We start from the raw sequence: 27,767 nt of genomic DNA, 5'->3' as shown, positions 1-27,767 counted from the left end.
AAAAAAAAAAAAAAAGAATTACAGAGATTCTAATCTCTTCTAGTACCCATTACAGAAATGGTGACTTAACAGATAAACTGATAAAATAAAAAACATTTATCCATGGTCCTTCCTCTATATAAATATACCTCATAGAAAATGGATAAATACCTTATGACGTACTCACATTATATTTAGAACAGAGAAACAATAATGCTAAAGACAATATTGGCTTTAAATAGTGGTGGTGAATGTCAGAAGACTTTATTTAAAAATTAACTTAATAATTTCACTCGCATATATCTAAAAGGAAATGCCAAATGTTTCTTTGCAAATGGCTAGGTCGTGCAAATTCTTTTTTTTTTTTTTTTAAAGATTTTTTTTATTTATTTGACAGAGATAGAGACAGCCAGCGAGAGAGGGAACACAAGCAGGGGGAGTGGGAGAGGAAGAAGCAGGCTCATAGCGGAGGAGCCTGACGTGGGGCTCGATCCCATAACGCCGGGATCACGCCCTGAGCTGAAGGCAGACGCTTAACCGCTGTGCCACCCAGGCGCCCCTAGGTCGTGCAAATTCTGACTCACTGTTTTGGCTCTATGTAGCTACAAGGCTTTGGACAACACTTCACCACTCTACCCATTTCCTCATCAGTAAAGGATGGGATTCGGCAAGATGCTGAGAAACTTCTAGCTCTGATACTCAGTGATTCCACAAATACTACTTTTTCTCATTCCTCCATTCTTTTTTTTTTTTTTTTTTTTAAAGATTTTATTTATTATTTGACAGAGATAGAGACAGCCAGCGAGAGAGGGAACACAAGCAGGGGGAGTGGGAGAGGAAGAAGCAGGCTCATAGCGGAGGAGCCTGACGTGGGGCTCGATCCCATAACGCCGGGATCACGCCCTGAGCCAAAGGCAGAGGCTTAACCGCTGTGCCACCCAGGCGCCCCTCATTCCTCCATTCTTAATTTATAGCCTACTTGAGCATCTACATTGTTCAAAATATGCCGTTTTTTGTATGCGAAGCTGCTGTTACTAAATCACATTCTGTAGGAAAAAACAAGCATTTTGAACTCTGGGTTGGCTTTGCAGCAGTGACATAGATTTACACAGAACTTTCCACATTTTTTGGGGGGTCCAAATCTCTGTAAGATAGGAGAGTAAGGAGGATGGGATGTAATCTGTATGATTTCTCTTTAGGGCCAACAGGCCCTCAAAGAAAGCAGACCTACAACCTTAACCTCATTTCAACATACTCTAAAGCAGCGGTTTCTAAAATTTTTTTTTGTATTGCACACATCTCTTAGTAAATAATTGTTCCTGTACTTCTAAATATACACATTTACTTCTAAGATAGAAATGTATTATTGTAATGACATTATGTATGTTCTAATATAGAAATATAGAAAGAAAAAAAGATATTCATACAAAAGATCAAAATATTCCATCCCCCAAAGCATCATCTTGCCCACCCTACTTTTTATACCACTGCCCTAAACAACCATCAAAATGCTGAGCATTCTACAATACTTGCTGAAGCCATATCCACTGCCTTTTCTAGCAACCTCCTTCCAAAGACCATACCTATCTTCCACACAATCATACATTCACTATCCTTCCCTTATGTTTGGAATTTAATGTTTTCCTACTTTAGTAGGATTGAATTTGAATATAGACATTTGGAGATACAGAAGTTGTAAGCCTTCCTATACCAGGTAGGTAGGGAAATTTCCCAGTACATGGGTAAGATGGCCTATTGTAGAGCTAAGTACTTTGACAAGATGGGAAGACTTTAGAATTTGGAGTTATACAGAGAATATTGAAATAAACGCCCAACAGTAGTAGAAAGCAATCATTTTTTAAAAATTAAGGAGTGGAATATTATGTGTAGCTATTAAAAATCACGTTCTCAAATATGTTCAAAGTCACATTGTGAACATTTAAATTTTATTATGTGAATTGAAACATATACAAAGTCCTTGTTTTCTTTTTTTTTTTTTTTTTAAAGATTTTACTTATTTATTCGACAGAGATAGAGACAGCCAGCGAGAGAGGGAACACAAGCAGGGGGAGTGGGAGAGGAAGAAGCAGGCTCATAGCGGAGGAGCCTGATGTGGGGCTCGAACCCATAACGCCAGGATCATGCCCTGAGCCGAAAGCAGACACTTAACCACTGTGCCACCCAGGCGCCCCTAAAGTCCTTGTTTTCTTAAGTAATGTATGTATGTATATAGGTGAATTAATATGTACATATATATGGTGACTATAGGAAAATACTAACAGTGGTTACATGTAGGTAGTATAATTAAGGTATTTTTGGGTTTTTTCGCCATATTTTTCTGTATTTATCCAATTTTCTGCGATAGTATAAACTGATTTTATAACCAGGAAAAAAAACTTGAAATATTATTTAAAGAAAATCCTCCGCATTTATAAAAGCCAGTACATTTTCTGTTTACAATTAATTCACTGAGCCTGGAAAAGAGATGCATTTTACTCATATAAACATTAGTCTTTTCTGAGTACAGAAGCCATCAGTTTAGATGAACAAACCATTATACTGAGGACCTATATGGAGTAAACTTGCTAGTTACTGAAGCCCATGATTAGGCTCGGGAAGTACTTGGCTGTGAATTTAAGCCAACAAAAATCTGTGGTTACCAAATGAAACCACCAGGTGCCACTGTTGCCTTATGGAAAGGAGCACCAATTGGTTTCTTATTTAGAATAGATACGTGTTTTCACCTGCTCATGGACAACAAATCTTCTCGAAGCATAACAATTATTTCAATAATTTTATGCTCATATCCCAAAAAGTAAATCAGAAGAGATTTGAAGGTATAGTTCCATCAATTGCCTACATATGGGATTGAGAAAAGAGAACATATTGTATCAAGAAATAGATTCCAGCCATAAAAGCTGACTTTATGTTTTGAAATACCCTACTAATAGTAGCATTTTAATGCTGTTTACCACTGTTTTCTGTGAGAAAGTGCATTCTTTATTCTAACTCTGAATGGCAGGGATGTAAGTCTCCACCCTGGCTCTGCTACTTTCAATTGGAAGGTTTTGGCAGTTAACTTCTCCATCTATAAAACAGTAATACCAAGCTTATACAGTTATTTTAAAGATGGCATAACATCATGTGCATAAACAAGGTTATTAGACTATTATTTCTCTCTGCAGGGATAAGAAGTTTCCAGCTTCCTTTGGCCACTGAGCCCATATCTAAAAAAGTGTGCTAGACTTAATATCTTAGAACATGGGTCTTTTTCTAATTCAGGATCTATCATTTATGAAGAGTGGACCATGACAAGTCACTTCATCCACTGGGCCTTCTGGTTCCTCATCTTTAAATAGGGGATTGGGCTAAATGGCTCTCAGGTCCCCTCCAGCCAAGAATCCTATGGTTCTATAAAACATGTACCACAGAAGGTATCATTCTATTTGTGCATAATACACTTTCCTGATGCAACATTTTGCAGGTATTAAAGCTGAGGGGCAAAGGGTTGTGGGCCATATGGGTGCTACTATCCACTCATTCAGCAAGGGAGCTCCTTTCATGTACCGAACATAGTGCTAGACTCTGGGGATATAAAAATGAAGATGATACCATCTCTTCCTTCAAGGAGTTTTCAGTCAACTGGAGAAACAGATATAGATAACCAAGTACAAGGCAACAGGGGGAGGGTGTGGACTGAGTATATCGAAGGAGGTATATGTACATGAGGCAGACGGTTGATCTTCAGTATGCTGTTGATCAGTCAGTTTCATGAAATTCAAAGTAATTCTGAGGGACTTTTTGATTTACCTAAAGTTGTTTTCAGGATGAAGAAATTTCTGGGTCATTCTTCTGTGGCTATTACCAACTTTTGGCTTAAAGAGACCTAGGCAAGGTATTTTCTGAAGTGCACTCTCCTGGGTTTTAAAGTCTACGTGGAAATAAAAAGTAGCATAGCAGAAAGGAGACATATCATTGTTTAGAATAGACCAGTAGAGATTTCTTGCCATTTAGCACAGATGTTCACATTCAATTTCAGTCCTATTATCTTTCTAAATTCCCTCTCCTTCTTAATGTCTGTCACTGACCGTTTTCTCTTCTCTGCAAATTGCTATGCTCAGTTTTTCCAAATTTTTCTCAAGTGGGTCAGCAGCTCTAAACCCCCACTGCCTCTGTGCTCTTGCCAATAGGCCTTTATTGATCTGAGACTCCCAAACCAGGGCATTACGCAGCTGCAGAAGAAATGGAAGAGCAAATACCAGCCTCTGCCATCTGGCAATTTCAAAAGCTACCAAATCCCCCTCTGCTTACCAGACTCTCTGTAGTAAGCTCCGGCAAATCCTGGATGGTACAACAAGGGTAATCCAGGACCGAGATACTGCAAAATGCAGAGAAAGGGGCAGGCTTTAGGGAAATAGCAATGGCAGAAAATGGCAGTATCTGAAATGGCAGGAATTATTTCTCCCCAGCAGGCCCCATCTTTTTCCCAAAGTGCTTAGTGACCTCAGCTGAAACTGAGGGTTGTGGTGACAGTCAACTCTAGCTCCAGTCTCCTCTCCTTATAGTAATGAGAGGAATCCACAGAGCTCCTTAAGGCCAGACACCTCCTGGGAGATGCAAAAGAAGGCAGCAAGAGAGCCTCTGGTATAGCCACCTCTCTCCTCTCTTCTTTAAAGAGTACGGACATATGTGCACTTCTGTTTTTGCATTTAAGTGTATGGTTGTGAACTGTTCCCAGAGATGCTGCCCAAACTCAACCTACTTAGTAACAATGTGTGGACACAAGGATGAAATGAAGACCTTTCCTATGTCCCTTACCAGATGATTCCGAAAGCCAGGAGCTCTGGGAAATGATCATGGAAGCTATTCTTGAAGGAAGCTTAAGACAGAGGCAGCTTCCTGCAGCAGGGCCAATCTACTAGCTCAAGAATGGTAACAGCACTGGGGCATCTGGGTGGCACAGTCAGTTAAGTGTCCAGTCCAACTCGGTCTCACCTCAGGTCATGAGATCAAACCCCATGTCGGGCTCTGTGGGTGGAACCTGCTTAAGATTCTCTCTCTCTCTTTCTCTATCCCCTTCTGCCCACCCCTCCCCGCTCCCGCTTGCACTCATGCATGTTCTTTCTAAAAAAAAAAAAAAAAAAAAAAAAAAGGAATGGTAACAGCACCAAAACTGACAGGGGGCCTCTAAGGGAGCTGGAGGCTCTGCAGTGAGCCCAGGGATGCAGGCATGAATCGGTAGGGGAAATGAGGCACTGCATTATGACAGTGACATAATTACTCAAAATTACAGTTCTTTCTTCCTTTTCTCTCTTCGTCATTGGTACAATGCAGAATTTAGCTCATCTCTAATGCTCCTTCTGATTCTGACATTCCGTAAGGTTTATAACCAATCTATCTGAACTAGTGCAGTTGGAAATGGATAAAGGATGTTGGCAAAACAAGGGCCATAAACAGGAGTATGGGTTTCTTGGACCTGTCTCTACATTTCGAAAGTCAAAACTCTATCCAAGCAAGAGGCAACAACTTGTTTACCTAGAAATGTTTACCTTTGTCCAAGAAACCCACAATGATAACCTAGGGGAAGCAAGGCAGGAGATGAGAGGGCACTGGATCTGCCTATAGTACTGCTCATCATCTTAATTCACTCTACTGGATTCTCCCAGGGTTGCCAGTTCTGTAGTTACTGCTCCATTAGTATAAACATTTTTGGCTGGCTTATCCACTTATCTACCCACCTCCCACAAAGCCCCATGGCAAAGTAGATGCTGGCAACTAGGAAATGGGGCAGGAAATCAAAGACAGATTTGTTCCATCCTCTGTGAACTGAATTCTAGCCTAAGGGGGCAAAAAATAAAGTTATAAGTTTCTGGAATATCTATCCAGATTGTAAAAGCCATGAGGAAACTGTGCAATAAGGGGCTATGGGTGCTCCAAGTTCTCAGGGATCATGCCACAGTAAAGCTTACAGGTAGTACAGAAGAGGACCATCTTATCCAGGCCAAACTTAGTTAATGATGTAGTCTGGCACTACCACTCTTCCAATTTCAAATAGAGCCGGATGGACACCTATCATTTTATTTGTCCCTTCCCTTCCAGGCCCATGGTGGAGGATGAGTATTTAGTTCCTGAACCCCAGCCATACTTGACTGATGCAGGGGTGGATCTCTAACTGGAAATGTGGAACAGGACTCCCATATGTTTATTTTAACTGATACTTATATAAAAGTTCTATGATACAGTCAGGGAATGTATTAATTTTAAGATGAAAATACTGTGGCTCGAAAAAACCAGAGTCCTTACTTGAGATTACATAGCTAGCAAATGGCAGGTCTCATGACTTCAAGTTCCATATGTGTATGTGTATTTTATTTTATTTTTTAAAGATTTATTTATTTAGGGGCACCTGGGTGGCTCAGTTGGTTACACGTCTCGGCTCAAGTCATGATCCTAGGGTCCTGGGATCAAGCCCCACATGGGGCTCCCTGTTTAGCTGGGAGACTGCTTCTCCCTCTCCTTCTGCTCCTTCCCCTTCTCATGTTCCCTCTCTCTCAAATAAATAAATAAAATCTTCAAAAAAATTTATTTGAGAGAGGGAGAGCAAGTGTGGGGGACGGGGAAGGAGAAGGAGAGAATCTCCAGCAGACTGCCTGCTGAGTGAGGAGCCCAATGTGGGGCTCAATCCCAGGACCCTGAGCTCATGGCCTGAACTGAAATCAAGAGTCGGATGCTCAACCGACTGAGCCACCCAGGCGCCTCCGTGTATTTTAAACTACATATAAGTAGGCTGCCTCTCCATGGTGGACTTTTAGGCAGTACAAGTCTAGTGAGGCACCATTTCCTGGCCCTCTCTAGTCACCCCAAGTAATCAGATCAGCCCTCTTACTTCTACTTTAGGAACTCTGCCTCTGGTAAACTCTAATTAATGTGCTTCTAGTTCTTACGGAAGTGGCAAACTAAAGAACAAGGATTTAGTCTGCAACCCCCAAGTCCCCACTTGGCTGGAGGAGTGAAAAGCAATTTGTATTCATAGCAATTGTGACCAGAAAACAATCTGTGTTTTGATCCTGCCTCTGCTGCTTACTTAAGTTGTCTCACTAGCATGTTAATCTTGAGCAAGTCAATTAACCTCACTGACTTTGTTTACTAATTGGTGAAATGAGAATAAAACTTGTTGTAATACCTCTTACCATTACTGAGGATATTAAATAAAATACCATCTATTAGTTTTATTACAAACTGATCTAAGTAAGGGTCTGTTATTTACCTTCAGTTACAAATTCTGCATAACACTACAGTTTACAAAGTAGTATAATTGTTCCAACTAATGATTTATACTAAGATAAGGGCTGGCCAGATAAGAAGCCTGTTTCACAAAAAAACATCTTCTGGATCCTTTTGCAATAGGGCTAAAATTTCATTGTTGCAGTTTTATTTATTTGAGTCGTGACATTTTTTAGTTTTCAAAACTATTAAAATACAAATACCTGTGAAGAGGCCAAACCACACACCCCATCAACTAGCACTTCAAGGAAATTAAATTTAACAGTGACAGCTCTAAGATAGAAGGGACTAAGGACACAAAGAGAACCGAAGGCTCAGAGATGATGTATTTCTCAACCCATGCCAAGACAGACCTTTCAAATAAACCTGTCCAGAGTCCATACCTGTTTTTGGCAGTGATGTAGGACAAGATATTTTGATTGAAGAACTTCAGGATCAGTGGAATGCAGTTGGCAAATACCAAATGTTGTGATACATATTCAAACTAAATTAAAAGATCAAAGCAGAAAGGGCTGCTTATTTGGGGGATAATAGAAGGTACATATGAAAAATAAGATAGGCAAGTACAACTCTAATATCCACTCCTAAGAATTCCACTGTCCACTTGTATTATCAGTCCTCCTGTCTGAGAAGTAGGGAGAAGCATCACCAGCCAGCCCATCCTGCATGGAGGGGGACCATCTGTAGTGTGTGTATGTTGCAAGCACCTGACCAAAAGCACAAAACATAAACAAGCCAGAAAGGAAATCCCACTCCAGATAAATAGAAGGAATTGCTGCAATATTTGTTCCTAAGTTCAACGAGCAAGGAAGGCTCCCGAGGGAGCTGTCTTCTATACCAAACCTCTGGTTCATAGTGTTTCAATAGCAGGAACAGGTGCAGCTTCCTCCCAGCAACTGCTGGCATCATTCAGTCAGGATGGATATGGCACATAGTAACCAAGTCAACCCCTGGAATGTGGGCTCCAGCATGAGTCTGTCTGGTTCACTATAGTGTCCCTGTACTTTCATTATCAGTATTTTAATAAACAGATCAACAAGAGCCCTTCGGTCAACAGACACTACACTGAGAATAAGTCCAAGATCTCCTTGATGGGCTAAACACCAGAAATAGGGATTCCATGTTGCTCTCTTGAATTTGGATGGGGTTTGTGTCTGGGAGGACCTAGTGGGCAGTGTGCTGGAGTTGCATCACCTGGATTTTGCCTGTGATGCACTGAGGAGCATCAGACAGTTTGCCTTCAGATCCAGAACCCAGACTGCTGGGATAGTACAGAAATTGGGTTTAAAAAGAAGAAAATTGTGGTGTTTTAAATCCCTTAGCTTTTCCTGATCACCAAGAAGGAGCCATCGCAGCGAGCCAAGCTGCCCCCTGCCCGTGTGTGTGGTTAAGGGTGGGGAGTGAGCTTGTGCTGCCTATTTCTCTCTTCCGCTCAAATATTTTCTCCCTGGCAGCCAACCTGGGGTATTTTCCAAAGCTCCAGATGGAACAGCCAATACATACCCACTATGAAGTTATGGAAAATGTTTTTCAATTTGAGATGTATCTGTAGCCTTGTTGGGATTCACTGACACTGGCACACACTGGCAAGCCCCATCAAGCCACCCACCTGTCTGGCTGTTGCTCCACATACTGCCCACCAAGAGAAGCAGACAGAAAAACATAGCCACAGTTTTCTGTTCTTTCTACTAGGAACACTATCTCCCACCCACCCCTACTCCTCCCCACCCTGCTGTTGCTCAGCAAACACTGGCAGATGCGCCCAGGACACACATAACGTACCCAAAGATGTCTCTGAATGTACTAGAGTGGAGAAATACCCTGATTCTATAGTCAAACCTGCATGGACATAGACCCTGCAGGAGCCTCTGTGCACTCTGAGAACCTGCTGTTTGAGCAGCAAGCCTGCTTCTGACTTCTTAGGAGGAAAAGGGGACAAAGACATTGAGCAGTCATGAGGACCTTCCTCTCCTCCCCATATTCTCACCATGGAGACCATCCAATCCTTTCCTCCAGGTTCTCTGATATCTTGGCCATGCCCACAGTACTAAGTACTCCTCAGCATGGTAAACAATGCCTTCGTGGGGAAGCAGCTTCTTAAAATTTCTTAACGCTCGGCTTCTTCATTTATAAAACAGGGATAAAATAAGACCTACCTCATAGGATTAAGAGAATTAAATGAGACCCCATATGAACTTGACAGAGCGCTAGGCACATTATAAGTACTCGATAACTGTATGCTACCATATGTATTATGGTCTGCTCCCTGCCGTCCTCTCTAGCTCCATGTATCACCAGGCCTCCCTGTCTCCCCCACCCCAGGGAGAACTCCAGCAACGTTTAATCAGTTTCCAAATGTACTTTGCTCCCTCTCCTCTGGACTTTCATAGATTAGCATTTCTGCTTGAAATGCTTCCTATCTTCCTTCCCTGACAACTCCCATATCCTGACTAACATCTGTTTCTTTAGGACTCACATTAGAAGTCACCTCTTCCTTATCGCAGGTTTACCAGCTGGATTACCAGCCAGTGCTTACCTGTATCATGCACTTATCATTCCATAATTAGCTATTTATATATCCATATCCTTTCCAAGACTTCAAGCCCTTAAGAGCCAAAACTGTGCCTTATTCAGGATTATATCTCAAAATGTTAGAAAAGGGCTTCACATATAGAAAAGGTTTTCTACATAATTCCCCCCCCCCTTTTTTTTTTTTGGTGGAATGCTTGAATCCTGTCTTGCACTGCTCCAAAGCTGGTGAGCACATTCCCAAGAAGCCAAGGATTCCTATCCACAACCCTTGGATAATGTTCAAAGGACACAGACATCTGCACCTGTCTAGGACAGTTCCTCACATCCCACTCTCTACCCCCATGCAAGCTTGTGCAACAGGTATATGGATTCCCTGAGGAGGATGAAGAAAAGGCTGAAAGATGTTCAACTGGACTACAAAGGCCCCTACATCCCCTCCTGGGGAGACAGGGCCTGGAGAACACCTGAGACCTGTGGCCAAGTGCTGCCAGCTGCTCACCTGGTAGATATGGTTCAGTCTGAAGTGTTTGAGGAGGAGCAGGAGCAGGGCAGAGATACTCTTTACAATGATCTCCTTGTGCCTGTTCACATCGATGCCCAACTTCATGCTCTGGAGAACAGTGATGCTACGATGGGGAGAGAAGGAGTCAGTGCAGAGAGTGAGGCCTACAAGGACCCAGGTATTTGGGTCAGAGACAACATATACAAAAGAGCCAGAACTTGGGAGATTTGAACTTCTGTGCTAGAGAAACTTCCAGAGTTCCCACTAATGAGCCTGTTTGGAGAAAAGTTCCTTTGGTCTCTTTGTTTTTTTCTCTCCTTTGGCAAGCTCATCCCTTGGCAATGTCCACCCACATACCCATGCAACCAGTCACTGGCACCGATGTTGCCCTGCAGACCCTCAGTTTTGAGCTGAAAAGAACCCAAAAGAGAGCACTGCAGTGGAAAGGGGAGAGGAGATCTCTTTGGAGACAATCCCTATGAGTGTTATCAAGGTGGGATGGGGACTAGAGAGACACCATAGACAAACCAGCTAGCATTCGGCAGCCAACCCAGTTGAAGCACTCACGGCATCTCCTCAGGCAGGACATCTGCCAGGATATTGATAGAGTCTGTCTTAGCTTTGGAGGTGGGGGCTGCAGCCAGCAGAATCTTAAGCAGAGCAATCTAGGAAGTAGAAAATGAGGAGATCCATCTCTGTCCATCCCATTCAAAAGGCTATTTTTCCACACCTCAACAGCCCTATGAGAAGTGTTTTAATGCCTTCTATGTTCATTCCTCAGTAACCAAATCTCCCCAGCCTCCAGAAGGGCAAACAGGCACCCAGTGCTGAGAGGACTGCCTGTGAGGCTAAGGAGCCAGAAGGGAGCTATAGGCTGTTCTGCTTCAAGACTGTTCTTTCTAAAGACTATGATGGAAGGAATAGAGAGGGGCAATGCCCAGAAATAAGGTGAGAGATATAAGCATGATCTCACCTTCTCTACCCCTTTCCTTCCTCCAACCCTGACCATCAGCATCCTCACCACTCAGCCTGAGGCTATCTAGGACATGACAGACCATGGCCTCAGAGGGGACTAGGGTACTTACTTAGAAGGAGGGCCCCCAATACATCCTGCATGGACCCCACTTTATTCTCCGCCCCTCCCAAAGAAGGACTTGGGAGTGCAGCCACGTCTTCCTTCCTCTTGGAGAAGCCCTGAGGAAAGCTCAGAATTCTAATGTGTTAGAGAATGTTTTCCCTCAGGGGTGAAGGCTCAGGGAACAAGCTCAAATAATGGACAGGTCAGCCTGAAATGGCTCTCAGCTGTCTGTTCCCGGAGCAGAGAAGGGCAGCTCTGGCCCAGCTATCTGCTTACCATGTACTGAGGGAGGCTGCAGAGCATGCCTTGGTAGAGGATTTCACATGGCGTCTCTGGTACCACCTCTTCCCCCTACGGCAGGAAATACACAGTTTGCCCAGGCCATTTGCCGGTTGACCAAAGGTTATGTTTCTTGGTTGTAAAGGATGGCTTGAAGAAAGCACTAAGCTGGGAGTCAGATCTAGGTTCCTATCCAGCTGTGTTAATGACTCATTACATCACCTTGGGTAAGTTTACTTTCTTTCCCTGGTCTTAGTTTCCTCTTCTTTAGGACCACTGGGCTGGTCTGATGTCCTCTAAGGGCTCTTCCAGCCCTGACCATCTATGACTCTGGTTTTCCCATTATCTGGAATCAATAAAGAATTCTTCTTTCCCCATCACATGTTGGATCAGGAGTCAGAACACCTACCTAGGAATTGGCTCAAGCCACTGCTTTTCTGGCCACGCGTGGGCTTAAGCCAGGGTGCATGTAAGCCTGGGACACTAGAACAGATACCCCACATAGAAGCCCTTCCTGTGGTGTCAGTCTAAGGCCATCCAAGAGCTCTGGGATGCTTGGAAGTGAGAGGTAGGTAACTCAGGAGAGAAGGTTGATAAGTGAGTTGGGTAACCCATGGCCGGGAGAGGCACGAAGGAGTATTAGCAGGGAAGCTTTTAAGTAGAAACTATTTTCTTTCCTTCTCCAGTGGCCCCTACCACATTTTTTCCTCCTTATGACCACCCCCCTGATCCACAACTCTCTTTGACCTTTGATGACCTCACCTAAGCCTTTTATCAGAATGGGGGCAGCGGGGGGGACGGACCAGGGTCTCCGGTGCTCATGGGGCTACTCAGGCCATTGTCATCTTTGGCCAGTTCATTTCTTCCTCCCACAAGGTACTCTACTCCAGGGCAAGGGTCACTGTCTTGAGACCCTGAGGCAGGGAGGAATAACCTGACCCCTGCCATCCCACATAACTCAGCTGCTGCTTATATGGGCATTCAATAAACTCAGGCAATAGATCCTTGAGAGAGCAGGTTACCTTCCTGCTCTCCCAAAGATCTATTTCATACCTTCTCTTCTCCCCTGTCCTCAAACCAATCCCCTTACCACCCAACCCCTCAATAGTTGCTAACCCAGTCTCATACTTCACGGAGAAAACAGAGGCAATCAGATAGTTCATCTTCTCCACACCAAATCTACCAGGGTCTCTACCTTCCTTCCTGACATAAAATATGAACTGCCTCTGCTCTATTAAAGGCCAACCCTCCACACGTGCTGGGGATCTCTCAGCCTTTTGCTTTGTCAAATGCATCAGTTCTGCAATTGTCTCTTCTCTCCCAGATCATCTCTTTTAGGACATAAACATATTCTAGTGTCTCCTAGCTATAAAACACTTTCCTCTGACCCCACATCCTTCTTCAGCTACCATCCCATTTCTATCCTCTCTACAATAAAACTATGTTGTCTGTGCTGACCATCTACCTCCTTTCTTTACATTCCTTTTCCACACACTCCAACTAGGCTACTAGCCCCACCTCTTCCCTTGAGGTTGCTCTTATTAAGGTCACCTGTTATTTTCATGTCGCCTGATCCAATGCGCACCTCAGGTCTTGTCCCTTTATCAGCAGCACTTGACACAGCTGATCACTCCCTTCTTGAAAAAATTTTTCTTAACTTTTATAGTATCACAATCTCCCACATTCTCTCCCACTTCGCTGAGTGTTTCTCTTACTCTTCTTTTCTGGCTACTTTCCTGACTTATCCCACCCTCAACACAAATGGTATGCCCCAAGGCTTTGTCCAGGGTTCCATCTTCTATCTCTATTCCCTCCCTGGGTTACCTCAGCCAGTTCTATGGCTTCTAACACTGTCCATTAAGTCAACAGCTCCCAAATTTATTTCTCTAGGCCAGTCCTTTCTTAGAACTCTATTCTTATATATTCAATTGCGTGGCTGCTCATGTGCATGGCTGCCTAATGGATATCTAAAACCGAGTATGACCCAAGTAGAACCCTTGATAAAACAGAACTCCTCATGTTTCACCCTGCTTCTACTCTTTTCTGGTAAAGTCTTTACATAGCAGCCAATGGTTTTTTGAAAATATAAATCNTAACGCCGGGATCACGCCCTGAGCCGAAGGCAGACGCTTAACCGCTGTGCCACCCAGGCGCCCCCAAGAGCTCACTTCTATATTGTAAAACAACTTCACAATCCTTATCTTCGCTTACAGGTCCTTTGTAAAGTGGCCCCAGGCCACCTCCCTGACTCTATCTCATACGACCCCATCCCTCACCCCTGTGTTCCAGCCACAGGCTTTCATTCACTACCCCTAGTACTCCAAGCTTGCTCTGACTCTTGTTAAGGCTATTTCCTCTGCCTAGAATGCTCTTTCCCCCGATATTTCTAGGGCCAGCTCCTTCTTGTACCTCACATCTTAGCTTAACTGTCACCTTCTCAGAGGTCCACCTATCCCGACTGCCTAACTGAAGGTAGTCTCCTACATGATAGACGCCTCTCTCATGTCATCCTATTTAAATTTTCTTCATTGTATCTCCCATTCTCAACAGTCTTCTTGTTTCCTTAATTACTTATTTTCTTTTTTCTATAACTTTAGTGTATCACGAAAGTAGGGACCTTGCCTTGCTTGGCATACCATGAGCGCCCAACAGCATGCACATCTGCTCTGTGACAGCACTGCAGACAGACTTCCTCCTGCCTTTCTCCTGTCAGAACCCCCCTGACTCACCAAAGACATGGGGCACTTCTCCAGATCCTCCTCATTCTTGATCTGAACATCTGCAATGGAGACGTACTTGTGCTGGGGTAGAAAAGACATCAATTAAGAGGCTGAGAGTACTAAAAAAAAATTTTTTTTTTAATTAAAAAGTGGGGTGGGGGGGCACCTCGCTAGCTCAGTCTGAAGAATGTGTGACTCTTGATCTTAGCGTAGTGAGTTTGAACCCATGTTGGGTGTAGAGATTACTTAAAAAAAAAAGAAAAAGAAAAAGATACTGAGGGCCCCAATCATATATGTACCAGCCTCTTGCTTAACTTCCTCAATGATAAGGAAATGTCCTGTATATGGGTTGTCACCCCAAACAGAACATAAACTTTTTGAAGGTAGGACCTTTGTACCCTTAACATTGAGCCCAGTGCTTCATGTACAGTGTTTCTGTTTATTCTATGTTCCCATATTTGCTGAAGAGCAAAAATACTTAATATTTACCTTCAACCAAAGGGCGAGGGGAAGTGAAGAACAGGCCCATGCCCCCGGACCACTACCCTGAGAATTTTGCTGCGTGTGAGTATGCTTGTGTGCATGTGTATGGAGTGATGACGGGGTGAGGGAGAGTTCAAGGTCTGTGCAAGAGATGACTATTTCTACTCTTTGTGCTCATATATACTTTGGATGCAGAGCAGACTGCTACTAATCCTGGGCCTTTGGAAGTTAGTGGCCCTATAGGGAGAAAGAAGTGAGAGGAAAGGAAGTGAGGAGGGGGAAGAGAGAAAGAAGGGTGGGAGGAGGAAAAAGGCATGAAAGGAAGAAAGATAACTTTTTCATCTTTCTGAATGTAGGAAAATGATTAAGTAGGGAGAGACCTAATTTCCTCATCTTTGGCCAAAATGCCTGTAGGGGAAATACAGAATGTACCTGGTAGAAGAGCCAATAACTAGGACTTTGGTAATCAAACTTGCCTTGATTGGTCCCTATCCCTGAAGACCGAGAGCCCACCCTGGTCACCTGCTTTAGAGTCTTCACACTTTCGTGGATGGGCCTGGGTAATCCAACCAGGGTATCTGTGTCCCTGTGAAATGAGAGATATACAGATCATAAGCATCAAAACTATAGAGAACTACTGATGAATCACTGACCTCTACCTCTGAAACTAATAATATATTATATGTTATTAATTGAATTTAAATTAAAAAAAAAACCTACAGAGAACTACTGATATCCCCTGGAGTTACAATGACCATGCCACTTTCAACATGTGGTATTCTGGCTTTTTCTCTGCAAGCTTCCAGGCCCCCCATTATTGCTTCAGGACACAAAAAGAATAATGCCACACAGAAGTGTTCTTGAAAATTAGGATTTTTGTATAGTCTTTTGGGGATTTACTTTGTCAGGGAGTGGTAGGTTCCTTAAAAGGGCATGTAGCCCAACTACAGTGAAACACGTGGAACAAGGCCTTCTCCATTTTGTAGAGGTCAGCCAGTGTGAGGAATTCATGAGGAAGGAGATATGAGGGAAGACTGGATCAGTTCTGACCATGTTGCTTCTTCACAGAATTCTGGTCCATTAAGATAGGAAGGACCCCTAGGGACCAGCTAATCCAACACTTTCATGAGGAAATTGAAGCCCAACAGGGAAATGACTTATCACTCAAGGTCCTACACATGGCTAAGAACATAAGAGTTCTTCTAGGACTGGAAGGAAAAAAAATTCCATGACACCAACCCAAAGTCACCAGGAAATGCCCACAGTGGCTCTAGGTTACACCATGACTACCAGGCAACATCTCTCATTTCAGCCACCCACTCCTCCGGCCCCCTAAGAACCACTCTATAGCCAGTTCTGACCATCTAGTCACTTACTGCCCCAGAGTGAATCCGATGAACTTGTTTCTGCTCATCTCCAAGAAGTGCTCAATGTCCTTCTGTCTGAGAGGACAGTGGAGAGACAATTTCCAGAAAAGGAAAAAAAAAAAAGCAAACCTTGAGAGACAGAACCTTTCTAGGCTTCTGTGCTCCTAACCCTTCTATTGGAGGATTAGAGTAATGGGGGAAGATAGCAGCTAACAGAGGAAACTTCAAACCAGGCGTTCTGACTTCTAGCCCAGCTTACTGAGACTTGAACACATAGACCACTGCACCTGGGCTTTCAGTGATTCTAATCCCAGGGTCCCCAGAGTTATCAAACATACCTGACTTTTGGCGCCCAGGGTAGGCCCTTGGGAAAGGCCACACGGTCAGCAGAAAGGGATGCCTGTGAGGGTGGAGGTGGCACCAGAGGGTCTTGCTCTAGCAGGTCTAATTCTCCATCCAAGGTTCGTTCTCCATCTCCAGCAGACTCCTCTTCCTCCTCTGTGGCTGGTTCTTCAGTCTTAAAGAGATCTCTTTCATTGTAGATGTCCAGGCTGTCCTGCTTAGTGAGGAGTTGCTGGGTGGGGGTTGGGAGGGTGGAGAGAATGTGTACGGAAATCTCACTCTGAGCATCCTTGTTTGAGGTCACCCTCTACCCATAAGCTACTAGACTTCAGGATACATGGAGCAACAACCCAGCTCTTGTAAGAATATCCCCTTCCCCACCTAAACCTTAGTATATCCACTAGGCCCAATCCCAGGACAAGCACCTCTCAGGCAATCAAGTCAATGATGGGGAACATAGCATAATAATCCCAAAGTCGGTTACTTAGCTTTCAGAAAGCATGGATGTCTTTTTTTTTTTTTTTTTTTTTGGGGCCAGCNCCAGCACTTTCCTTCCTAATTATGCTCTGCTTAGGTGAACATTCAATTAGTTTGCCTTCTGTGAGCTGGCTGACTGAGGAAGAGGAGGACAGAGACTTGCTGCTAGGCAGAGGGAAGCAAGTTTGGAATTTTAAATCTTGTCGAAGAAGAAAAGATTGGACAGAAATAGGCCAAAAAGTTAACAATGACTGCCTCTGGTTTGTTAAGCTTGTGAGTGATTTTCTTTTTTCCTCCTTTCTTCACATTTTTATATTTGTTCCAAATTTTGTACGAGTAAGCATTACTTTATAAAACAAAAAATAAATGTTAAAAAAAATCACATTGCAGATTATGTAGACTAGATTACTGAACATGACTGGTCCTGTCACCTGTAATTGGTGAACTCAGGTATTTCAGGGAGGTAAGTTCGTGGGTACATGGTCAAGTCTAGTGCAACCTGTCATTCTGACCTTTCCAGGGATGCAGACTATACCAGGAACACTAATTAGTCACCTCCTAAATGTAAGCCTCTGGTTCCAGGGCCAGACAAGAGTATGGCCAGCTCAGAGTAAACCTTCTTGCTGTCAATAAAATGGTAAAGTGCCTCACCCCAGGGACGTGGATTTGTTGGGAGTCCTGTTCAGGTGATCTGGGTCCTTATCTCCAGGATTATGCCCTAACTGGTGGCCAGGTCTGGGCCACTGACCCTGTAGCAAGATATGGATCTATGATGTTGTATCACAGTGCTACATCATGATAGCCAGGGAGCCTGCTGGAGCTGGGAGATGGAGGCCAAAGTACAGACTCCAAGGATTCAGATTGGTGAGAGGGCCAACCAGAGGCAGGATGAGCCTCGTCATTTACTGCCCTTTCATACCACATCCAGAATAGCTCAGAATCTTAATTTTTGGCCAACTAGTATCAAAACACCACTGTCTGCTTTAGTTCGTACCCTTCGAGAACCACGGCGGCCTCGCAGCTTAGAGGGTGGTGGTGCCAGCTGAGACTCCCCCAAGTCGAGGGTGTAAGAGGGCGGAGAGGCAGCACGCATGCTCTTCACCACCTGGATACTGTCTTCAGTCAGTGGAGGCAGCCCCAATTCTGCCCGCTTCTGTACTTTGAGAACCTGTAGATGTTCAAATCCACCGAGGGTAAACTACGGTATAAACAGGAAAGGGGCAGAGGAGAGGAAAAGCAGGAAGTCAGAGGGAACAAGGTCAGGGAAATGTGGATGGAGAAGAAGAACCACAATCTCCAGTCCCCTTGGGCCCCTTCTTAACTAAGAAGAAATAAAACAAGAAGAGGCAAATGTAGTTACTATCCCCAATCTTAGGAACTCAGGGTCAGGATAAAGCATTATTTACTGATGCAGGGATGGAAACATCACCAGAAATTAGGAAAGGGACTCCTGGGGGCTTCCACTGGGGAAAAAAAAAGGAAACCGTGTCCCCTTTTTAAGGAGCACAACCAGATGCTATAAAGCCCAAGTCACTCAATTTCATCTGCAGTCAAAATTTGGTTCCCCCCATGAAGCTTGCTCTGGAGGGTATGTTGTTCAGGCAGGCCTGTGTGTGGGGTGGGAGCCAGAGATGAAGGATCAGATTTAATAATTAGTAACAAAGCTGTAACCATACATTTAAAAGGGCTTCATTTTTTTTTAAGATTTATTTATTTATTTTAGAGAGAGAATATGAGCAGGGGGAGGGGCAGAAGGAGAGAGAAAGAAAGAGGGAGAGAAGCAGATACTCCACTGAGCGCAGAGTCCAACACAAGGCTCGATCCCATGACCCTGAGTTCATGACCTGAGCCAAAATTAAGGGCTAGACACTTAATGAAGTATGCCCCAGGACTTCATTTTTTTTTTTTTTTTAAAAGCAAATCACCTGTTTATCTGGATGGTGGGCAGGCAATAAACCCATTTTATAATTAGAAAAATTAAGGCACAGACAGTTGCCCGAGGTTCCTCGGTACCAGCAGAGGCTAGATCTCCCAACTCTCAACCACTATTCTTTCCATGAAATGTCAGCTCTATCATGGGAAGGTGCAATGACACCTCAATTCATAGAGTGACATCTCTTGTCAGTTCAATAGAAATAGGTAACCTGGGGCGCCTGGGTAACGCAGTTGTTAAGAGTCTGCCTTCGGCTCAGGGCATGATCCCGGTGTTCCGGGATCGAGTCCCACATCAGGCTCCTCCGCTGGGAGCCTGCTTCTTCCTCTCCCACTCCCCCTGCTGTGTTCCCTCTCTCACTGGCTGTCTTTCTGTCACAAAAATAAATAAAAATCTTAAAAAAAAAAAAAAAAAGAAATAGGTAACCTGCTCTGACATAGAACTTATGATTTCCTTCCATTGGCTAACAGCTGCCTTATTCTTCTGTCTAGCTCTAGCCTCCTGGAATCAGACTAGAAGACAGTGAGGTGGCAGACGGCACTGCTGATCTGATGAGATGGGAGTGGGGAGAGGGGGGTGGATAAGCCACTCACCATGACCACCTTCCAGAGCAAAAGCAGGACCTTCTTTATGGGGAAGTGGGGAGCCAGGCCACTGCAGAACTTGGTAACCATGGAGAAAAGCAGAAGGGCAAAAGGTTCCTCATTATGCATGGAGAAGCCTGGGGAAGAGAAGAGAGAGAAGTGAGAAAGTGAGGATGAGAGTGCTGAAACCCTGCCCCTTTAACCCTGCTTCTGGATACCGTGAGGAAGGCTCTCACCTACTCCAAAGAATTTGAGTACTTGTTCCTTAGAAGGAGGCTTAAAGAGTCCCCAGAGGGAAGGGGCAGGAAGGGAGGCCATGGAGGTAAAATGGCTTAGCTCCCAAGTTTGAGGGTAGATACCAAACTAGAAGTAATAGTAATAAAGATGCTGCTTTCTGGCCGAAGGACTCAACGCATTTCATAGATCACAACTCACTTTCCCACATCAGTCTAGTATATTTTAAAAATCCCATAGGCCTTCATATCTTATCCCTGTCTGATGACAACATCAATATTTTTAAGGTGATTCAACTCATTTTTTCATGTGAAATTGATGATGAAATGGGAGATGGATGGCTATCTCCATTTTATAACCAAGGAAACCAAGGCAGAGAAATGACACATGTTGGTACTAACTCATAGGCACAAGGGAAGTCAAGCCAGGTCCTCACACCTGCCACGCAGTATCTCTACCTTAAAAGAAAGGATGCTAATTAGGAAAGAAAGGATGCTAAAAAGGAAAGAAGGGAGGGAGAAAGGAAGCAAGGAAAGCTAACTGTCTCTTCTATGCAGATGAGCAGATGCTATGCTTTCCCTCAACCACCAGCACCTCATCCCTACCCTTTCTCAAGTGCCACTTCTTACTCAATTCAGTGCGGAAGGTCTCCCGCGCTGTCCTCCACTGGCAGGAGTCTGTCTCTCGCTCCAGGCGGATATTTTCCACCAATAGGTACATGACACTCAGCAGCACCCTGGGGTTATAGAAGGGTTACAAGAGATTCCCAAAGTAGCTCCCAGCCTGTAGTCAGAGACCTCAGGGATGATCTCTGTGGGACCCCAACCCAGTGGAATTAGCAACTACTAGTAGTCTGGGTGTATCTGGGACTTGGGCAAAGGGTAACCCACTGCTAACTCTCCCCTGTTCCAATCCCAGGGCCAGCTCCACTTACCTGAGCTCTGTGCTATCAGCAATGGAGATAGCTGGTTTCCGAAGAGCACTGCTACAGGCCTGGCTGTTGCTGCCATGGGGAGAGGGAGAGGACAGGAACTCATATAAGGCCTCTTTATACCCTGTGTCCCTACTTATCATATACACAAATGTGAGTAACTGCTATTCCCTTGCTATGTAGCTAAAAGAAATTGGTCTAAGGCAAAGAAGTCCACTGAATTCCTCACCCACCTCAGTAAACCTTTATCTGTGGTGAAGATGGGCAAGGGCAGGGTCTGTGGTAACCCCTCCTCTTATAATCCACTGTGCCTAGCACTGTGCTGAACATAAAATAGATGCTAAGCAACCCTTTCAATCTGCCCTCTTTAAACTCCTGGGTAGTAGACATGAGACAAAATGAGGGATCACTTTGGGGTAGCAGCAGATAAGGCCACCTCTAGAGCTATATGACCCACAGGGAAAGAATTGGGCACAGCAACAGAAATTGGTCCTGTCCCTGTTGGGTCATGTTCTCAGGTAGAACAGTTTTCTTCATGGATTCGAGCCAGCCTGAGTTGAGAAGTTGTTTAGATAAAAAGAGAACCCACCTAGGATAGGACCCTGAAGCCCAGGACTGAAGCTGGGGCAAAAGCTGTTGATGAGCCCAACCTCAGGGAGGAGGACAGAATATCAGACAGCATGGCTGGATAGAGGGGAACTGTCAGTAAGCTTTGGGCTGAGTGAGGGAATCAGCATAGGATATGAGGCACACTTCAAGGAAGGGGGTTGTCTAAGCCAGCTCTCCCCTAAGGCTTCTCACTCGATTTCCATGTGGAGTAGCTCCAAGAAGGCCGAGAAGGTCCCCATCTGATAGAGCAGGAAGCAGTTGTACCTGGACCAGTGTAGCACATCGACCTCCGAATCACATTCCCCAAAAGTGCCTAAAGAACCAGACAGTGTCATATGGGTTGAGGGTGAGAGGGGTATCCAGTTCTTTCCACCCTGCCCCATGATCTTGAGATTATCTTCCAGAACCTTGCCCAACAAGTCGGCTGATAAAGGTAGGGCAAGGGCCCTCCAGAACTTCCTTGAATGAGGCAGGAAAGAGGAGAAGCATTCTCCAGATTCAGGTCCAATGCACTTATCACTGGCCCGTCTTAAGTTTGAGTTCCCTGGGGAGCAGATCCAGAGAGAAGGATTCAAATGCAAGTAGTTTATTTGGGAGATGATCCTAGGAACCACTGGTAGAGAAGTGGGGAAGTGAGATAGGAAAGAAAAGGCAGCTAAAGGGCTGAAAACCAGGTTGGGGGAAGCTCTGGGAAACAGTATATGCCTTACACCCCTCAGAATCATTCCATCCAAGAAGGGTGATTAGGTGGGCTATTCAACCACTAACTCCTGTTATTCATTGATTGGTGCTACTGGACTAGGGGAGCACATTAATTCCCGAGTACTTCCTGGCTACCCCATATGGACTGCAGAGGAAGCCTTCAGGTAAAAATTAAAGGTACTAGCAGTTGGAAGTTGGCCAGAGCCCCAGACCCAAGAGGTATGGTTAGGCACTGCCTTGTTTGCTACAGTCTTCCCTTCACTACTCTCTTTCCTATCCATTTATTACTTTCTTTTGTAGGTTTTATTTATTTATTTATTTATTTATTTTAGCTCCCAGCTAGTTGGTTCTGCCAACAGTCCTCTTATTATGATCTCAGGGCATATTTTTACTATTCCAGTTAGGTTATCTCATTTCTCTTTCCACCACCTGGCTAATAGGTCTCTTCTGGGAAGGTTTTCTCAATCTCACTGAGTTCTAATCCCAATTACCCACTGCATCCTCTCCTGCTGCTATGCTGAATTGAAGCCTCTAAACGCCAATGAGAAATAATGCAGAGGGTCCGTGTGTGAATCTGTGGTGCCCTACGACCTCCCCTCAGTGGAGGTCAGCGCCATAGCTGAAGAAAGAAGCCGCCATGCTCAGCTGGTGATACATCAACTCTAGCCACACTGACTCTCTTACTAAGTCTCCACATATAATTACAGTCCACATGAAGGATAAAAGAACTTTATAAGAAATCTTGCCATGCTTGGCAAGATTAAGGCCAATTCCAAGGGATCCAGAATAGTACCTATCACCATCTCCTTAACTTCCATATAAGCATCAGGTTACTCTTAGCCTTTGACAAGATCTGTCCTTGAGAGGCAGGGACCTTGCTTTCTTAGCATGGCTTGCCTTGTCCTAGTCCTGATAACATTTCTTTTCCTAGTTTTCACCCATCTCAAGCTGGCAAAGGTGGCCACTCGCCTTGGGCCAGGTACAGAACAGCCCGGGCCACCTTCAGTCGCTGTTCCCTACTGACCACCTCCAGTCGGTCCAGGAGTCCCATCACATAGGCCTTCTGGGCATCTTCCTCCAACTCCAGCCACTCCTTGGCCTGCACTGGGGAAAGAAGGCCATACAGATTCAGTGTCAGCTTTTGCTTCCCCTTCCTGGAAAGGCTCCTGATAACATATCCACCTCTGATGTCAGCCCCCAACAAATTCTTCTCTTCAAAAGCTTTCCGTATTTAGTTGAGAAAGAATGAGACTGGAAAAGTAAAGGACCCCCAAAATTCTGGCTGAACCCACTCTGCAGCCTCATCTTCCTCCATATCCCCTTTATTCTCCACACAGAGCCTATTCTGTCCTATTTCTCTGCCTTTTCAAGGAGTTCCCTCTCTCCCTACATATCCAATTCCTATTCATCATTACAGGTCCAATACTATATTACCTCTTTCCCACTAATGCTCCAGCCAGAAGCTCTGTCCCCCAAGATACTCCCCTGCCTCCATTACCCCAAGATACCTTTTACTTCTCTTATGATACTTACCACTTTCCTTTTGGACTCAGTTTTGTGATGTACACACCTTCACTCTGCCACTGGACTATAATCTCTTAGAGGATTCTACAAATTCACCTTCCCCCCTGCCTCTTGCATCTTGCACAAAACAGTACTCACCACACATCTGTTGAGTTGCAAACTGAATTCACAGACCAAGTAAGGAAATGGAGGTCTGAGAGGATTCAGTGTGGACACATGAAATTATTATTAGATGCTATTAGGAGTGAGGCAGAGTTGGAGGCAGGGATTGAATGTTAAAGTCAAGGACTACACTAGGCACAGAGTTCAACCAGGTAGCAGGGCACTAGCCCAGACCCCATCCCTCTGCTCTCTGGGCCATTTATATCAGTGAAAGGGACCGAGCTCAGGCTTCTCCTGCTTCCATTCCATGGCCTCTCCACTTGAGATATAGGAAACTCTGTGTCCCATATGCAAGAAGGGATAGAGAAGTGGTTGTGGAGAGGATGAAGAAGAATCATACTTTGTTTTGGGCTTTTTCTAGATCGGACTGGGATATCATGCGGTGGGTGGGGAGGAAAGCAGGTCTCTATGAATAAGAATCTGGGATCACCTTGAGTCTTGAAATCTTCTTCAAAGCACCTCCTGTTAGTGGTGAATTCCAGGTTTTCAGTGTAGCTATATAATTCTGTGTTAGGAAAGATAGGACAGAGTCACAAACATTCAGCAGACCCTTACAGAAGGGGCCTGGGGTGGAGAGGGTGGCATGAAAGAGCTAAAGCTTCCAACACATTCCTGTGTCCAATTCAATCCAGAGCCAGCTTCCTCCCTTTCGGAGCAGTTAAAAATAGCCACTTGTGTCCCTGGGTGATTAAACCATCAAACCTGTCCTCCTCTTGCCAGCTGGCTGCTACAGCAAAGAAGGCAGTCTTCAACACTTGGTGAGGGCCAGGAGGAGGGCTGGAGCAGAGAGGGCTTACTGTCACCACTCCTGTTTCTTAGGGCTTCAACCCCTTCTACTTGTCAACCCAGACTGAGACTATCCTATCTCTAGGGAAGAGAGGGGAAACGCAATGCCTGAAATTTAGAGGCAAGATCCTTGTGTTATTCGAGGAACCAGAGTAAAGGCTGGACAGTATGTGTTAGATGGCCCTTTGGGGTTGAAACCAGTTCATTCTCTCCCTGCTGAGTTTCCTCAAAAGGTACAGAAGTTTAGGTTCCTGCCCATGGCCACCCAGGTAGAGACAGCATCAAACCACATAGAAGTAGCTATTATTGCCAAAGGGCTGCTTATGCCCAAGAAAATCTAACTTTGTTAACAATAGCCTCTGAATACAAAACACAGAGAGTTTATGAGAAATAAAAATGCCCTTTCCTACACACACACACTCCAGAACATTATACCAGGAAGTACCCTCATCTTACAGAGGATGAAGAATTGAAGTTGAGAAGTCAATAGGTGACAGAATAGATTTCCTCAAAACTCTGTTCCCTGAGACCCTTGCTGGAAATTTAACTAGGTCATAGATAATTCACAAAGAGAAATTCACTTATGTTCCAGCCAGCTGTCTAATGGTTGAGAAACACCTTGTCTGGGAGCCAGGGCTTTTGAGTCCTGAATTCCAGAATCCTGGATTGCCCAGAAGCAAATCCCATCTCTGACTCTGATATTCTTCAGTGCTCAGTAGGTAGTGTGCATATATGTTTTTTAAGAGCACAGCATAAGCCCAGTCAAAAAAGAGAGCAAGGCTGGTACTAAACTTTTTGGTTTTATTTTTAAATTTTAGATCACGAACTTTCATAGACAGATAAATATAGAATACATAAGAGTCCTGTATATCTTCTACCCAGATTAAACAAATGTTTACACTTGTTATATTTACTTCAGACATCTAAAGTCCCCTTTTCCTCCCCAGTCTCATTCCCCTTTCTAGAGTTAACCATTTTAATGAAATTGGTGTGTATCCTTCACGTGACTGTTTTTCTACTTTTACTGCGTATGTATATACCTGTAAACAACATGACATTGTTGTGTTTTGAAAGTTTTTATCCAAACAGGATATTATATATATTATTTTTCTTAGAAACAATTCTTAGGATGTCTTTCAATAGTTTTTTACATGACAGTGTAATGAACACATCCATTTACTTAACTGACACTGTCCTCAATCAAGTGTGCAACTAGACTTCCCAGAAATAACTTTTTAGGTTTGTGTGTTTAAGCAGTTTTTTTGATGCATGTATAAATTATTTTGTCACTGCTTCTTTCACTCTCAACACTATGTTTTTAACATTTATTGATATTGAAACATATTGATATAGATCAAGTATTCTAATGGCTATGTGGTAGCCTACTACGTTGATATGCTACAGTTTATCCATTCCCCTAAATGGTTTTAAATATTTCACAAAGGCCACAACAAACATCTTTATATGTTTTCTTGTGCCCAAATGTTCTTTAAAGTGTACATCCAGAATTACTGGGTCATAATATGTGTGCATCTTCAACTTTGCTAGATATGACCAAATTGCTTTCCAATTTTATACTCTGCTCCCTCATGCCAAGCAGTGTATAAAAGTACTCATTTCTCTGCACCCTCACTAACTTCAGGCTTTTAAGTTTTGCAATTTGATGAATGTAAAATAATATCTCATTATTTTAATTTGCTTTTCCTCATTTACTAATGTAGTTGAACATCTTTTCATATATTAATTGACCATATGGTTTTATTCTCTGAATTCCTATTCATATTCTTTGACTATTTGTCTATTGGGTGGCTCATCTCTCTTCTCTTCTCTCTCTACACACACACATGCATATGTATATGAAATATAGTTATATTATTTGGAATTCTAATCTTTTGTTGGTTATTAAACTCAGCTCTCTCTTTCTGTCACTCATCATGAATTTATTCCCTGTGCTTATTCACAAGAACTTCTTTAAAAGTCCTTGTCTCTTTTCTCTGAAAAAGCATGTCTCACAGTGTCACTTCCATGTGACAGAATATTTAATTTTCACACCATCTCCACCCAAACCTCGTTTATTAATAACTGGCATTCATAGCACGTGTAACATGGAGGCTCTTAATGTAAGGAGATCAAACTTAGCCTAAGCTAAATCCCAGACAGAGACAGAGAGGGAGAGGGTGGCAGAAAGAAGGGGCATGCATGCAGAGATACGAGTGAATATGGTAAAAGAAACAGGAGGAATGGGGAAAAGGTGGAAAGAAAACATATTTGAGAGTGCACCAAAAGAGAATGAAGAAGGATGAGCAGAAAAGAGTGATAGAATAAAAGTGAAGAACACTGTAGTCAAAGGAGAATTCACAGAAAGAAATGTAAAAGCAAACATATTTACTGCCAGAGGTTGGAGAGAAGAGTGAATGTGGAGAACAGACAAGCTGCCAGGGGAGATCACAGGCCCCTGCCCTCTCCTCCTGGCTATTCTTCCACTCTCCACAGACCATCTCTACCTCATACCTGACAACTCTGCTGCATGCCCATCTGCATCTCCATATTCAAATTCCAGAGTGGGGCAGTCCACAGAGCCCTGTAATGGAGAAGTCTTTGCAGTAACTTGGGAAAAGGGATGAAAAAGGAGATTATACTTTCATTTAATCTTCTCTTAGAGGCTGACATTAGATCAGGGAGGCAGCTAGAAGAGTCCCATCTGGGCCTTTAATCCAAAAGGTACCCTCCTCCAAGCCAAAATCCGAGGCTCAGTGTAGGGCAGGGCTGAAGGTTCCTCTATAAAATCAGAAACTCTGAGTAAAGGGCTAGGATTGTGAACAGATATGAAAGCTATGCAATCTGTGCCTGTACCCGACCTACATAAACATGGACTAAAAGAGGATGTAGCTGATTTCTAGAACAATGAGATGAACTAAAACAAAAGAGGTGAGCCGGATTCTAATTTCAGCAATGTCATTAACCCACTGGATGATTTTGGGCAAATCTCGTTTTTTGGATCATAGTTCTTCATTTATTAAAAAAAGGTCCCTCGGCTCTAGTGTTCCACAACTTTAGGATTGTCAACTAAGGTAGTATTTCTATTCTAAGCTGTTTTAAAGCTAGATTTCCTATGATGTTGTATGTATAAATTTATAATCCTATGTAAAAATATTTTAATGTGATCCCACCCCCTAACCTCTTTAAGCATTTTGGAGTTATCCCCTACCAGTATACATTAGTATATATAAATTTAAACATTTTTAAATCTCAGCATCAC

The 27,767-nt window shown here is 43.7% G+C and overlaps 1 protein-coding gene across 5 annotated transcripts in view; it reads right to left on the bottom strand.

Annotated features, from left to right (window-relative positions):
* Nucleotides 1-27,767, bottom strand: part of STRIP2 (striatin interacting protein 2) — a 46,090-nt gene that overhangs the window by 12,252 nt on the left and 6,071 nt on the right. Inside the window, exons 2-18 of one of the 5 annotated variants that reach the window (XM_034671934.1) lie at nucleotides 27,020-27,089; nucleotides 24,153-24,227; nucleotides 23,006-23,140; nucleotides 21,527-21,647; nucleotides 20,729-20,797; nucleotides 20,424-20,530; nucleotides 19,570-19,697; nucleotides 18,038-18,241; nucleotides 16,563-16,798; nucleotides 16,234-16,299; nucleotides 15,380-15,443; nucleotides 14,384-14,455; nucleotides 11,652-11,726; nucleotides 10,865-10,962; nucleotides 10,295-10,421; nucleotides 7,647-7,747; nucleotides 4,291-4,357 (exon numbers count right to left, since the gene is read on the bottom strand). In XM_034671934.1, the coding sequence (XP_034527825.1) occupies nucleotides 4,291-4,357; nucleotides 7,647-7,747; nucleotides 10,295-10,421; nucleotides 10,865-10,962; nucleotides 11,652-11,726; nucleotides 14,384-14,455; nucleotides 15,380-15,443; nucleotides 16,234-16,299; nucleotides 16,563-16,798; nucleotides 18,038-18,241; nucleotides 19,570-19,697; nucleotides 20,424-20,530; nucleotides 20,729-20,797; nucleotides 21,527-21,647; nucleotides 23,006-23,140; nucleotides 24,153-24,227; nucleotides 27,020-27,089 (1,815 nt within the window). The remainder of the gene's footprint in view (nucleotides 1-4,290; nucleotides 4,358-7,646; nucleotides 7,748-10,294; nucleotides 10,422-10,864; nucleotides 10,963-11,651; nucleotides 11,727-14,383; nucleotides 14,456-15,379; nucleotides 15,444-16,233; nucleotides 16,300-16,562; nucleotides 16,799-18,037; nucleotides 18,242-19,569; nucleotides 19,698-20,423; nucleotides 20,531-20,728; nucleotides 20,798-21,526; nucleotides 21,648-23,005; nucleotides 23,141-24,152; nucleotides 24,228-27,019; nucleotides 27,090-27,767) is intronic. The other 4 variants (XM_034671938.1, XM_034671946.1, XM_034671953.1 and 1 more) reach the window with 4 other exon arrangements.

The sequence above is a fragment of the Ailuropoda melanoleuca genome, chromosome 1 (assembly GCF_002007445.2).
Source record: "Ailuropoda melanoleuca isolate Jingjing chromosome 1, ASM200744v2, whole genome shotgun sequence".
Lineage (NCBI taxonomy): Eukaryota > Metazoa > Chordata > Mammalia > Carnivora > Ursidae > Ailuropoda > Ailuropoda melanoleuca.
The sequence above is the reverse complement of the archived record's forward strand: the minus strand, read 5'-3'. Positions and strand labels throughout refer to the sequence as shown.